The 15466-nt window shown below is 40.9% G+C and overlaps 1 protein-coding gene across 1 annotated transcript; it reads left to right on the forward strand.

Annotated features, from left to right (window-relative positions):
• Positions 1 to 8492: 8492 nt before the first annotated feature.
• Positions 8493 to 15241, forward strand: LOC127690770 (uncharacterized). Its single transcript, XM_052190297.1, has 5 exons — positions 8493 to 8643; positions 9474 to 9636; positions 10776 to 10907; positions 11582 to 11765; positions 15134 to 15241. The coding sequence occupies exons 1-5, from the start codon at positions 8505 to 8507 to the stop codon at positions 15239 to 15241; spliced, it is 726 nt and encodes a 241-aa protein (XP_052046257.1). The 5' UTR covers positions 8493 to 8504.
• The last annotated feature ends 225 nt before the right edge of the window (positions 15242 to 15466 follow it).

Consider the following 15466-nt stretch of genomic DNA (forward strand, 5'->3'; position numbering starts at 1 on the left):
GAATCACAACTTAAAGGGCCAGTAAATATCTTCAATAAAATTATGGAAGAAAACTTCCCTAACCTAAAGAGAGAGATGCCCATGAATATACAAGAAGCCTACAGAACTCCAAGCAGACTGGACCAGAACAGAAATACTTCCTGTCACATAATAATCAAAACACCAAATGTTCTAAACAAAGAAAGAATATTAAAGGCAGTAAGAGAAAAAGGCCAAGTAACATATAAAGGAAGACCTATCAGAATCACAGCAGACTTTTCACCTGAGACTATGAAGGCTAGAAGGTCCTGGGCAGATCTCATGCAGACTCTAAGAGAACACAAATGCCAACCAAAACTACTATATCCAGCAAAACTTTCAATCACCGTAGATGGAGAAACTAAGATATTTCATGACAAAACCAAGTTTACCCAATATCTATTCACAAACCCAGCCCTACAAAGGATAATAGGAGGACAACACCAATACAAGGAGGGAAACTTCACCCTGGAAAAAGCAAGATAGTAACCTTTCATCAAACCCAAAAGAAGTTAAGCAATCAAATTTAAAAATAATGTCAAAAATGATAGGAAGTAACAATCACTATTTCTTAATATCTCTTAACATCAATGGACTTAATGCCCCAATAAAAAGACACAGATTAACTGACTGGATACGTAAACAGGACCCTACATTTTGCTGCTTAGAGGAAACACACCTCAGGGTCAAAGACAAACACTACCTTAGAGTAAAAGGCTGGAAGACAATTTTACAAGCAAATGGTCTCAGGAAATAAGCTGGAGTAGCCATTTTAATATCAGATAAAATTGACTTTCAACCCATAGTCATCAAAAGAGACTCTGAGGGACACTTCTTATTGGTCAAAGGAAAAATACAACAAGAAGAACTCTCAATCCTGAACATCGATGCTCCAAATGCAAGGGCACCCTCTTTCGCAAAAGAAACTTTATTAAAACTCAAAGCACACATTGCACCTAACACAATAATTGTGGGTGACTTTAACACTGCACTTTCCTCAATGGACTGATCAGGAAAACAGAAACTAAACAGGGACACAATGAAACTAATTGAAGCTTTGGACCAATTAGATTTAACAGATATATATAGAACATTCGATCCTAAAACAAAAGAATATACCTTTTTCTAAGCACCTCATGGTACCTTCTCCAAAATTGACCATATAATTGGTCACAAGACAGACCTCAACAAATATAAGAAGAGCGAACTAATCCCATGCCTCCTATCAGATCACTATGGAGTAAAAGTGGTCTTCAATAGCAACAAAAACAACAGAAAACCCACATACACGTGGAAACTGAACAATATTCTACTCAATCATAACTTGGTCAAGGAAGAAATAAAGAAAGAAATTAAAGACTTTTTAGAACACAATGAAAATGAAAACACAACATACCCAAATCTATGGGACACAATGAAAGCAGTGCTAAGAGGAAAACTCATAGCCCTGAGTGCCTCCAAAAAAAATGGAGAGAGCATACATTACCAGCTTAATGACACACCTGAAAGCCCTAGAACAAAAAGAAGCTATTTCACCCAGGAGGAGTAGAAGGCAGGAAATCATCAAACTCAGGGCCGAAATCAATCAAGTAGAAACAAAGAGAACCATACAAAAAATCAACACAACCAGGAGCTGGTTCTTTGAGAAAATCAACAAGATAGATAAACCCTTAGCCAGACTGACCAAAGGGCACAGAGAAAGTATCCAAATTAACAAACTTAGAAATGAAAAGGGAGTATAACAACAGAAACTGAGGAAATAAAAAAAATCATCAGATCCTACTACAAGAGCCTGTACTCAACACAACTGGAGAATCTGGAGGAAATGGACAATTTCCTTGACAGATACCAAATACCAAAATTACATCAGGACCAACTAGACTATCTAAACACTCCCATAATGCCTAAAGTAATAGAAGGAGTCATAGAAAGTCTACCAACCAAAAAAAGCACAGGACCAGATGGTTTCAGTGCAGAATTCTATCAGACCTTCAAAGAAGAGTTAACACCAATACTCTTCAAACTATTCCACAAAATAGAAACAGAAGAAACACTACCCAATTCCTTCTATGAAGCCACAATTACGCTGATACCAAAGCCACACAAAGATCCAACAAAGAAAGAGAACTTCAGACCAATTTCCCTTATGAACATCGATGCAAAAATACTCAATAAAATTCTTGCCAACCGAATCCAAGAACACATCAAAACGATCATCCACCATGATCAAGTAGGCTTTATCCCAGGAATGCAGGGTTGGTTCAATATACGGCAATCCATCAATGCAATCCACTACATAAACAAACTCAAAGAACAAAACCACATGGTCATTTCATTGGATGCTGAGAAGCATTTGACAAAATTCAGCATCCTTTCATGCTTAAAGTCTTGGAGAGAACAGGAATTCAAGGCCCATACCTAAATATAGTAAAAGCAATATACAGCAAACCGGTAGCCAGCATCAAACTAAATGGAGAGAAACTTGAAGCAATCCCACTGAAATCAGGGACCAGACAAGGCTGCCCCCTTTCTCCTTATCTTTTCAATATTGTACTTGAGGTACTAGCTCGGGCAATTCGACAACATAAGGAGGTCAAAGTGATACAAATTGGAATGGAAGAAGTCAAACTATCATTATTTGCAGACGACATGATAGTCTACATAAATGACCCAAAAAACTCCACTAGAGAGCTCCTACAGCTGATAAACAACTTCAGCAAAGTGGCAGGTTATAAAATCAACACAAGCAAATCAATGCCTTCTTATACTCAAAGGATAAGCAGGCTGAGAATGAAATTAGGGAAATGACCCCCTTCACAATAGCCACAAACAGTATAAAGTATCTTGGGGTGACTCTTACCAAACATGTGAAAGATCTGTATGACAAGAACTTCAAGACTCTGAAGAAGGAAATGGAAGAAGACCTCAAAAAATGGGAAAACCTCCCATGCTCATGGATCGGTAGAATCAATATTTTTAAAATGGCCATTTTGCCAAAAGCAATATACAGATTCAATGCAATACCCATCAAAATCCCAACTCAATTCTTCACAGAGTTAGAAAGAGCAATTATCAAATTCATCTGGAACAACAAAAAACCCAGGAGAGCTAAAACTATTCTCAACAAGAGAAGAAAATCTGGGGGAATCAGTATCCCTGACCTCAAGCAATACTACAGAGCAATAGTGTTAAAAACTGCATGGTATTGGTACAGCGACAAGCAGGAGGATCAATGGAACAGGATTGAATTTCCAGAAATGAACCCACACACCTATGGCCACTTGATCCTCCACAAAGAGGCTGAAAACATCCAATGGAAAAAAGATTGCCTTTTCAACAAATGGCGCTGGTTCAACTGGAGGTCAGCATGCAGAAGAATGCGAATTGATCTATCCTTGTCTCCTTGTACTAAGCTCAAGTCCAAATGGATCAAGGACCTCCACATAAAGCCAGACACTCTGAAGCTAATAGAAAAGAAACTGGGGAAGACCCTTGAGGACATCGGTACAGGGAGAAAGTTTCTGAACAGAACACCAATAGCGTATGCTCTAAGAGCAAGAATTGACAAATGGGACCTCATAAAATTACAAAGTTTCTGTAAGGCAAAGGACACCATCAAGAGGACGAATCGGCAACCAACAAATTGGGAAAAGATCTTCACCAATCCTACATCAGATAGAGGGCTAATATCCAATATATATAAAGAACTCAAGAAGTTAGACTCCAGAAAACCGAACAACCCTATTAAAAAATGGGGTACAGAGTTAAACAAAGAATTCTCACCTGAAGAACTTCGGATGGCGGAGAAGCATCTTAAAAAATGCTCAACTTCATTAGTCATTAGGGAAATGCAAATCAAAACAACCCTGAGATTTCATCTTACACCAGTCAGAATGGCTAAGATTAAAAATTCAGGAGACAGCAGGTGTTGGAGAGGGTGCGGAGAAAGAGGAACACTCCTCCACTGCTGGTGGGGTTGCAAATTGGTACAACCACTCTGGAAATCAGTCTGGCGGTTCCTCCGAAAACTGGGCACCTCACTTCCAGAAGATCCTGCTATACCACTCCTGGGCATATACCCAGAGGATTCCCCACCATGTAATAAGGATACATGCTCTACTATGTTCATAGCAGCCCTATTTATAATTGCCAGATGCTGGAAAGAACCCAGGTATCCCTCAACAGAAGAGTGGATGCAAAAAATGTGGTATATCTACACAATGGAGTACTATTCAGCCATTAGAAACAATGAATTCATGAAATTCTTAGGCAAATGGATGGAGCTAGAGAACATCATGCTAAGTGAGGTAACCCAGACTCAAAAGGTGAATCATGGTATGCACTCACTAATAAGTGGATATTAACCTAGAAAACTGTAATACCTAAAACATAATCCACACATCAAATGAGGTACAAGAAGAAAGGAGGAGTGGCCCCTGGTTCTGGAAAGACTCAGTGAAGCAGTATTCGGCAAAACCAGAACGGGGAAGTGGGAAGGGGTGGGTGGGAGGACAGGGGAGGAGAAGGGGGCTTATGGGACTTTCGGGGAGTGGGGGGCTAGAAAAGGGGAAATCATTTGAAATGTAAATAAATTATATCGAATAAAAAAAGAAATTAAAAGGGAGACATAAAAACAGAAACCGACTAAATAAAAAAGATTATCCTGTCTTACAAGAAAAGCCTATGCTAACCAATTCAGAAAATCTAGATCAAAAGGAATCTTTCATTTATTGTTTTTATGTGGATGAATGCTCTGCTGCATATACACCAACATGCCAGAAGGGGGCATAAGATCCCCTTAGAGATTGTTGTGTGCCCCCTTGTGGGTGTTCAGGAATTGAATTCAGGACCTCTGGAGGAGCAGCCAAGGGTCCTACTTGCTGAGCTGTCATTCCAACCCAAAGCCACATACCACAGTTAAATCAAGATAAGGTACACTATCTAAATGGTCCCAAAACCCCTATAGAAATAGTAGTCATTAATTACATCCAAGTTGGTACAGCCACTTTGGAAATCAGTCTGGTGGTGCCTCAGAAACCTGGACAAGACACTTCCACAGGACCCTGCTATACCACTTCTGGGCATATACCCAGAGGATTCCCTGCATGCAGTAAGGACACATGCTCCACTAGGTTCACAGCAGTCTTATTTACAGTAGCCAGAAGCTGAAGAAACCAGAGGTCCCTCAATCGAGGAATGGATACAGAAAATTTCATATATTTACACAATTTACACTACTCAGCAATTAAAAACAATGAATTAGTGAAATTTTTTGGGAAATGTTTGAAATTGGAAAATATCCTAAGTGAGGTAACCCAATCACAAAAGAATACACATGGAATGCAATCACTAATAAGTGGATATTAGCCAAGAATCTCTGAATACTCAAGACACAATTGACATATCAAATGATTCCTAAGAAGAAGGAAGAGGAGGGTCCTAGTCCTGGAAAGGCTTGATGCACCATTATAGGGGATGACCAAGACTGAGAAAAAGGAGGTGGATGATTGGGGAATGGGCAGAGGGAAGAGGGCTTATGGGACTTACGGGGAGGGGGCAACCAGGAAAGGGGAAATCATTTGAAATATAAACAAAAAATATAGAAAATAAAAAATAAGGTCCAAACCAAAAAAAAAAAAAAAAAACACCAGCACAAATGAGGGAATTGATTCTCTAATTTGGAATGACTCCACACATATCATGTTTGAGACTTTAAAGACAGGTGATTTTGGATCCAACCCTAGTACTTACAGATGCATTCCAGGCTTGTCATCTACACATTCATGAAACAAAAGTTACTAAAAAGGTTGTGGGACCAGACATATTAGGACCTTGGAATCACTATGTAGTAAACCTATCCAGGCTATTGGATCCTATATCCTCAAGCTGGTCCACTTGTCTAAGACCCGGGATGGCTACCAGCATTCTAGTGAAAGAAGCAGAGAAGTGAACTCTGGGTCAGCATCTTATACTTACATCAACCCATGCAGTTGAGATTCTTCTCAAAGTAACACAAGAACCCTGGCTGTTCATTGCATGTGTGACACAATAGAAGGTCCTGGAGTCTGGTTTGAAAAACCCACTGTCATCAATCCAGCTACCATCTTGCCAGATGATGACCCACAAAAGTTCATCAAGAATTGTATGAGGAAACAAACAAGATGAAAAGCATCAGTCTAGATCTAAGAGACACCCCTGCATCACATAAAAGATTCTGATGCAATGCTCTACATGGATGGGAACATCTTCATTAAATGTGGAACCAGGTCCACAGGTCTTCAGCAGTTATTGAAAGTGAAATGATTTGGATCCAAGACTTATATTCCAAATGCATGGTGAAAAAGAAGACCTGTTATTGCATACCACAAGTCACTATGCTTCAGTTACTGCACAGGTGAATGCTATGATCTACAGAGAAGAAGGGCTCATCACTTCTAGCAGAAAGCACAATGGAAACAAAGAGGAATTCTTGCCTCTACTGGAAACTACTTGCATTCCTCCACAAGCTTCTTGGTTCCAATGCTGAGGACATCAACTTAATGACTCCCTTGACACCAGAGGTAACCAGCTCACTGACTTAGCTGTCCAAAAATTGGACCAAAGAACAGTGGATCCACTGACATTCTGGTGACATATTGTGACCCACTGTTGCCTGAGACTCCATAGTATAACTGAGGGGAAAGAGGAGATTTAAAAATAGTCAATGGGTAGTTGAACCCAAAGGATGCTGTTGGACACTGGAGAGAAGGATCACTCTGCTAGAAAACATTGGCGGGGCTCTGGTAATTAACCTTCACCAGGCTATCTGACTGTGGTCCACAATAGTTTCACAGATGCTCAGAACAAAGTATGTTATATCTAGACTTCTCATCCTGGCCTGATTTCTTTACACAGTATGTCAGATTTATAGTAAAAAAAAAAAATGTAAACAACGACACTTCTCCCAGAATTGGGGTACAGATGAGGGGCCAGAGATGAAGTTAAATGTAGGAAATTGACTTCACTGATATCTGGCCTGTCAGCAGAGGATAACAGTACTTGCTTGTTTTTAATGATACTTTCTCTGGTTGAGTAAAAGGTCTATCCACTAGTCTGAAAATGCTCAAAACCAAGTTTAGGTACAGGAACCAAAATTTTACCACTCCCTTGGCATTCTGTCAGACAACAGTTGATGTTTCATAGCCAAAACTTGATAATTACCAGTGAATAACTTATGAATAGATGGAACCTTCATTGTGCATGCAGAGATCAGATTCCTGTTCCCAGGCAAATAAAGAAAAGTTCATGAGTGGAAAAAGTATAATCTCTCTGGAGAGTTCAGGGAAGGGTGGATGGACTTCCTTCTTACTTGGGAACCATTATATCCAATACAGGGAGGAATTCATCCTACAATATTTGTTTGGAATGCCTCTCCCATTCCTTCCCAGGCTCAAAGATCATCAGTTAGACAATCTCTATTTCTTGATCATTTTCCAGGCCCTCCAGTTCTCCATAAAGTCTATTCATCTGACTATCTGAGAGATAGACTGGACTTCTGATTTCCCCAACATCTCCACAGACACCTTTGAACATTGTTGCAGTGATACTACATGGCTGGAGGTGGTAGTCAAAGACAACACAATCTATATGGAAAGGACTTACATGATTATCCACTTTTATACCTAAGAGGATACATGGCATTTTACCATACATTCAGCACACACAGGTCAAGAAGGCAGAAGTCACAGGTTATAATGCCAAAAGAAGCATCTCCTGAAATTATGAACCCATTGACATTGAGGTTTTGGCATACCTGAGGCTTTCCTAACCCCTATGTATCGTATTCAGTTGTAGATATCTTATGAATGCAGATCATAGTCCAACCCCCAAGAGCTTCAGACCTGGAACTGGGAACTCAGACAGATAGATGCTGGTAAAGGGAGAGCTAATAGGACTACAGAGCAGCAACCCAATGTCCCTGTTGAGCTTTGCTCACAGAAGCCTGCTCTGTCTGGTTGTAACTGAGAAAGGGAGAATGTGGGATTTTATCTTTTAAAGAAGGGACATAAACTGTATAATTTGATATTCCCTTGTACCTGAGTCCCTATATTGATAAGAACAGGGAGTTTACTTTGCAAAAATGAGGTCCTAAAACAAAGATTCATGAAAACACATATCTGTCTATACTGAAACAATATCTCCTCTTAAGACATGTGAACAACAAAAAAATACAATTGAACTTGCATAAAATTAAAGATCAAGGAGAATGATTATAGGCTCTGGGAAAGAAGGCAAGCAGGGGACTTGGACTGCATGTTACATAAATGGACCCAAGAAGTAGATTTATAATGGAGAAGAATCTCCCTCATCCAAGGACCATAGAACTTTAGATCTAGCAACCTTGTATCCATGAGAACAGTAGAATCTTCTGTGATGTCACCAGTGTTGTGGTGATACCAACTGCCTCTGAGCTATTCCTTCAGAGCCTACTGGGTTCAGAAGCAGGCATGCTGTCCAGGCTGCACAGGATATTTCGGAGGGAGAATAGAATACAGACAGAGACCAGGCCTAGGCAGAAGAGGCAGAAGGAGGCTGGTCTTCTGTCTTGTTGGGAAACAAGGAAGAAATGGTCATGGGGAAGGCACAGTGAGTCCTGGGCAAGGGTCAGGGAGCTTCCTGGAAGAGGTGGGCTTAGGCGGGTCCTACCAGTAGTAGGGCTTATGATCTGGATCCTTGATATTGCTCAATGGCAGACCCAGATTCAAGAATTTCAGATGATTAGTTTTTCAGAGAGCCAGGAATTTACAAGCCTGCAGTTGCTTTGCTCAGAGATCTTAATTTCCTGATTTGGGAATTATGTCAGGGGGAAAGCTCTGTGAGAAGAGCACAATGGTGCTGTCAAGATAGAGTGTTGAAGCCCATAATCTTCAACAGTTTCCTGTAGTTTACATGAGTATGTGAAACCAAAGACAGGGAACGATATTCCACTGCTCCTGAATCAAGGTCTCAGACACTTTGGTTTTGAACAAACATGATGTGGCCTGATTTACTGTATGGGTTAGTGTAGTAGAGTGTGAGCTTGCATCACCAATTTTAAGAAGTCCTGACAGGTGTTAGCTTGTGGGAGATGTTAGGTACTAGTGTTTATGGTCAATCTGTTGGTGCTAAGCATTATGGAGTAAATACATTGTCCGATAAGACCTGACAGTGCCCTCCCATGCTTCTTGCCTGGGTCTGCTTATACAATTGAGGGCTAGGGGGACTGTAGTAGTGAGTGAGGCTTATGTTTAGTGAAGGTGGTTGGGAACAGGGACATAGCTGAGGAGTCCAGCTCAAAGATGATTTTCGGTTCTTTCAGGGATTCACTGTGTCTCTAGAATTTCCTGTTCCTTGGGCTTATGTTTGGGACTAAGTATAGTTTCTCAATTCCCTGTCAATTTATCTCTACAAGTTTACTAGTGTTGATCTACCTACAGGGTCTGTTGGAAAGGCATCATCACAACCGTCCAACATCAATGAGGAGGAGCAGAGAATGAAGAGGTTGGACAAGCTCAAAAGGGATCTCCAGAAGATGGAAAATGAGAGAAATGAACTCCGGGGAATCCTGGCCCATTATACTAACAAGGACTTGAACGACAGGTAGTCATTATGCCCAGTTCTTTGCTGAGTCTCTTGGGCCCTCTATGTTAACCCCAGATTTCCTCTTATCATAGGAGGCTACAATTCCAGGCTGACTTCATGTCCAAATTCATTTTGCTGATTGGATGTTCAAGACAGAGCCTGAATTTCATTCAGATAGGAATGAGATGTGTTCACAGGCTCTTATGATTCCTCCAAAAGTATATCGGAGCCTGTGGCATGACTCAGAGTCTGGGATATGGGGAGTAGTATGTGAGTTCTCACCCTGCAGTTTTACAAATCTGGACAGGTGTTGATTTTTTGGAGATGCTAAGTACTGTGTATTTATGATAAATCATTATTGTAATAAACCTGGAAGTACTTTGGGTGCAATTAGTCCTGTCAATATGTAGAGGGGCCCGGTCACACATGCTGCCTCTCATTATTTCTGGACTGGAGGCATTTCATCGCTGTTCTCTCCAATTTTGTTCATGATAATCTGAGATGATGACCCATCATTGCATCTATGTGGCATTCTTATTGTTTCTGAGTGTGTGTGTGTGTGTGTGTGTGTGTGTGTGTGTGTGTGTGTGTTCCACTTATGATCTAAGGAGTCTGTAGTATGTGATGGGGCAGAGATATTCCCTAACTCATTTTCTAATGATTTTGATGAATCCAGGGAGCCTCACTTTGAGCAGGACAGCAAGTATCTTCTGTGTTCACTTTGGGTTCCCATTGAAAACTCCTGGTGTATGTTATAAAGCCTTTTCCCTGTAAATACTGATTATGTCCTTTGGAAATTTATGGACAAAAGTTCCAATGATTGATAATTCATTAAATGAAAACAGAAGTGCCTTCTCAGGATTAAGGTGGACCCAGTCCTGTTGCACAGGCTCCTGGAAAGTTGTTGGAGAGCTAGTCTATTCCTTCAAGGCCTCTCAGGGAGCTAAAGCACGCCAGCTCCCTTCTTTTACTTCCCTGGCTCTACTGGCCCCATGTGAAGAGTAACAGGTTTAATAAGCACCTGGGAGAACCAGTACCAAGGAGGAAGGATGTGGCATATAGGGGATGGGGTAATTGACGATTCAGCTTGAATTGACTTGATCCCTGTATCCTTAGTTCATGGGGATATTTGCTCCTTGGACCATGCCCTCCCACAGGAAAAACTTTGAGAAGTTCATGCTTACGATGCAATACCACCAAATGATGACTGACCTCAAGAAAATGCCACAAGAGATCAGTGAAGCCTTGTCCAAGAGCCAGGAACTGACAAAAGAAAATCACTCATACTGGTGAGTGACTAACATGGTCATGACACAAGCACTAGAAACAGAATGTGTCTGCCCATCCTTGTCTTTGAACCAAAGTGAGGGCTCAGGTTGTAAACTGTTTGCCTCTTAAAAGGATTCTTGCCCCTTCAATGCAAGGCTCTAGGCTTTTTACCTCTTAGACACATTTTGAACAAGTGTGAAGGGTCTGTGAGCCCCTCCTGACATTTTTCCTTTCCAACTCAATATCCTTGAGATAGTAAACATTTGCACCATCATGGAGATATCAATCAACCTTGAGCCTCTTGGGCTCTGAAAGGAGATTTATACTGTGGATTCTGTGAGACATATAGAAAGATTGTCTACATTTTGAGTGTGTTCTCTCCTAGAGAAGGTCTGCTCTCTAACTACAGATAGGTTTTTAACACCATGGGCCCATTAGTACACATATGGCCCATGTCCTTTTCTGGGAGATACATGAGAACCTACTGGTGTCAGCGTTTTTAGAAGTACTTTGAGTCTTCTGGAATGTGGCTGTCCTCTGCATTTGACTTTACTCTATGCAATATTCCATGACTAATCTGGACTATAGTCTTAGGCTGACTGGGGATCAGGGCCCATGAAGGTGGTTGGTACATGGAGGAGTAGGAAGAAGATGGATGCTCTCTGGGAGTCAACCATTTTTGTTTTTGGCTCAGGATCAATAATTGCCAACTCCTAAGTGAATATAATCATCAAAAGCACAAAGTCAAGATGTTGTGGACTGAGAAAAGGGAACTGCTACAGGAGCAGATTGCACTGGAAGAAGACAGCAAACTAACGAACATTTTGTGTATAAAAGGCTGCGAGATTTTGAATGACCCCTGTACCAAGCAGCATCAGGTAGGATGAATGAGCATAAGGGGCAGGTTGCTCTCTTCTCTAAACATAGACACAGGCAAGCCCATGTAACCATCCTGAACCTTATCCAGGCACTCTCCATGTCTCATCCAGTTGTTCATTTCTCTGATCATTTACAAGACTTTCTGTGGAGTTAGCCTCTTACAGGACACTGGAGGATAGGCAAGCAGATCCTCCTGCTGAAGTAAAAGCTGCAGTTCATTATGATGTATAATTTGAACAAACACTACCCACCTACATGCCATTATGTTAGAAAGGTACTATGTGGGTGCATCCATTTTAGTATAAAAGAACTTTGATAAAGTCAGGTCTTTAGCTCATTTGCTTTGTAGGAGTCATTTGGGTGCATTGCAAGATGGTCTCTTTACCCTGCTGAGATCTTGTTTCATACAGAAAGAGCCTGAATAGTATCTTGCCAGTCCTGTTTTCTCTCAGTTTTCCTATAATCCTTTCCTAGAGCTTAGATTGTAGAGCTGACAGGATGAACAGGGATGTGTGAAAACTTCTCTCATGCTGAGGGTTGGGATGAGACATGTGAGACTTCAAGAATAAAATGTCTCCAACTTTCTCACCATAGGCTAAGATGTGTGTTCCTAAGCAGTATCAGTCCCCAAGAGTTGGATATCAGAGTCCTGAATCTCACTTGAAACATCAGATATTTATAGACTACATTCAAATCTTCTTCCAACATTGTGGTGTCTTCATACATTCCTGCTCACTTATGATTTCTGTAGAGTGTGTGTGTGTGTGAATATGTGAGGATTTGAGTGTGTGTGTTTGTGTGTATGTGTTTGTGTGCTTGTGAGTGTGTGAAATGTATATTTGCACAAATATGTATATTGTTGGTTGTATTGAGTGTCCATGTATTTACCTGTGGTTTTGGTCAATCTATATGTATCATAGTCCCTTGAGCCCAAGTGTCTCACTGACCTTGAAACTTGCTGAGTATATCATGGGTATGGCTTCCTTCAGTACAGATTCCCCCTCATAGTTCTGCAGAGTGCTGCATTTCAGATAAATCATTACCTGTTAATTCACTCACCTCCTTTGGACTGACATTCAGGATGTTTTTTATATAATATGAATTGTAATGTGTTGTAAAATTTCTGGATAATAACTGTGGAAAACTGTATTTACTACCATGGTCTTTTCAGGAATAGCACGTAGGCTTAGGGAGCAGAGTGTGTTTCACCTTGGAGTTTGCTGGAGGATGATCTTGAAACCCTCTGTCTTAGGATCCTGAAAGGTGTGTGGATCCACTTGTCTCTGCAGAGCTTATAACATACTTATAGGATTAGCAAGCATCTGCATGGAAAAAGTGCCTAACTCAGAAATAAGTACTGGCTGGGCAGTACAACCCGGGTTAGTCTACGAGCCTTATACACTGTTTAGGTACCACTACCTCCTCAAGTGACAGTAAATGTGCTGAAACATAGCAGTATTTTTATTGATCTCTGTGTGGGAGATGGGTGGATGTGTATGTGTATGTGCTTTTGTCCATTTATGTTTTAGAATATATATGTTGTGCATTTGAATAATGGTTGGTACTTGTTATTGGTGCCTGTATATACAGCTGTGTGTTCAAGTTCTTGTGTGTGTGTGTGTGTGTGTGTGTGTGTGTGTGTGTGTTCATGTGTGGGAAGACATGCCTTGTCTCTGTGCATATAAGTATATATTACATGTATATATTCATAGATTCAATTGGTAAGCAAACATCCTAAATGGTAAAAGAAAACATCTTTAATGAGGAAAGTCCTCTGCCATTTCATTTTGCATCAGGGAAACATCAAATACAGCAGCCCCACATCATGCCTCTCCACCTATCACATAAGAAAATAAGGAGACAAGATGGTGTAAAGTCAGATTTTAAAGGGTTTGTATAGGAAAAAATATTTCTGTGCATAGAAATCATTTGTAAGAAAACAAAGGACTGTGGTACATAAAAATATGGATGAGGCTTCTCTATCAAATCTATCTTCCTGGGAATCATAAAGGCTGGCTTAGCCATTGTGTCCCTTGTCTGCTCTTGGTGAATCCTGCCTATGCGCTGGAAGGTCAGGGGGCTCGGTACATCTTCTCAGCATCCTAGTTTGTTTTCCTCAGTACCTGCTACAATTTTCTTTCCAACCTTGACTACATTTAATTCAGTTTTCTGTGGCCATGGAAATTGTCCAGAGTGTTATAATTTGAATGATTGAGTTCCTTGGTATTGCATTGGTACCGAGCCAAAAGGTCATATACATGGTGAAGTGCAAGAACAGGGCTGCCTCAGACACTTAGAAGTCTGAATCACAATCCCTGTGTTCTGTCTGCAGCTCTCTGTAACTGCTGTTATTGAAAATCATTTGCTCTAAGTTAAAATCATCCTCTAGGAGTGTTGGGAAAAATGAATACCCTCAGACATTGCTGGTGGTGTCAAATGGTGTATCCCTTTGAGATGCCATGTACAATTTTTCAGGAAGTTGAACGGCAATCCCCAATGAGCCACCAATTCCAGAACCAGAAGTAGGTGTCCATAGAGAATAAGGGCAGATGATGGTTTTAGGTTTAGGTTTCATAGAAGACCCAAACTAGAAACTATGGAGATGTCCATCAGTAAAGGAGTAAAAATTACATTGCAGTTCAGCCTTTCCAGGACTATTGCCAGTGTGATAATGCATGCCACTAATGAGGCTTATTTTCCTCAAAATATTCCCAACAGAATCTCCTTACAGGCAGAAAAGTTTCACTCTGCATCCTGGTTATGGAGATTTACTAGTTGCCTGGGCTCATTGCTTTGGTTCCAAAGTCAAACAGGCTATGGAAAATGGAGGCCCTATTGGAAGATGCCGCTCACTTTGGATCCCCAGAAATTCAGTAAATAAGAGGCAGGAACAGGCTGGTCCACTTCTGTCCATTGTGCCTTCACTGGATATATAATATGCATGGAATATTGGAGAAATGTTGTATTTTACTTTAACTCCACCACAGTATATAGTTCATAGTTCAGTATCAATCAATTTTTTTTTTTAATTTGAGAAACACATCCAGGCCCATGTGCTTCTTGGCCATTCTCCTTTGGGGATATATAGGACATGACCTCAGCTGAAGGGTCTTACTGCATTGCCCTGCTGAGTAAACCTGGTGTTTGCTGGCAAGTTCTCAGCAGGCCTTTTGCTCTTCCTCCCCTCGGTCTGAAATACACCAACAGAAGCACAAACAGGGTACTCAGACCCAATACTTCTTCAGGAGCACTGAGTGTGCACAGCAAGTGAACAACCACTGCATCTCATCCCTGTAACCATGGCAATCTTGGGCTGCATTTTTCCTTTTTGCTATACTATACGTGATGATGCCTTTATTTTGTTTAGACTGTGTTCCAGCAAGGGTGCATGCTTGGAAGGTTTCAGAGAAGTGCTGACGGGCATCAAGATCTGCTGAGCATTCAGGAAGAGTCTGAGAAGGTCATTCTTTGCTGATCTTAATGGGTCATCAAGAATTATTTCATGGTGATCAGCCATGTGAACTTGAAAGCCTTTGTGGTATCATCTATAACACATCACAGGCAGAGCCTTGCAAGAACTTTTCCATCAGCAATGCCCCCCTACCCCAATGAGGTATGCCTACTTTCATCTTGAAGAGATTCTTATCACCATTGACTGCCTTTGCACTATTTTTCCAAGGCCAGCAACAACATATAGGGC

Source organism: Apodemus sylvaticus, chromosome 8 (genome assembly GCF_947179515.1).
Source record: "Apodemus sylvaticus chromosome 8, mApoSyl1.1, whole genome shotgun sequence".
Taxonomy (NCBI): Eukaryota; Metazoa; Chordata; class Mammalia; order Rodentia; family Muridae; genus Apodemus; species Apodemus sylvaticus.

Bases quoted from the DNA above. Each gene is read 5' to 3' on its own strand.
- LOC127690770 (XM_052190297.1), top strand. From the start codon at position 8,505: ATGCTGTCCAGGCTGCACAGGATATTTCGGAGGGAGAATAGAATACAG. The intron at 10,908-11,581 runs GTGAGTGACTAA...TTTTTGGCTCAG, and splicing joins AAAGAAAATCACTCATACTG to GATCAATAATTGCCAACTCC. The intron at 11,766-15,133 runs GTAGGATGAATG...TATTTTGTTTAG, and splicing joins CCTGTACCAAGCAGCATCAG to ACTGTGTTCCAGCAAGGGTG.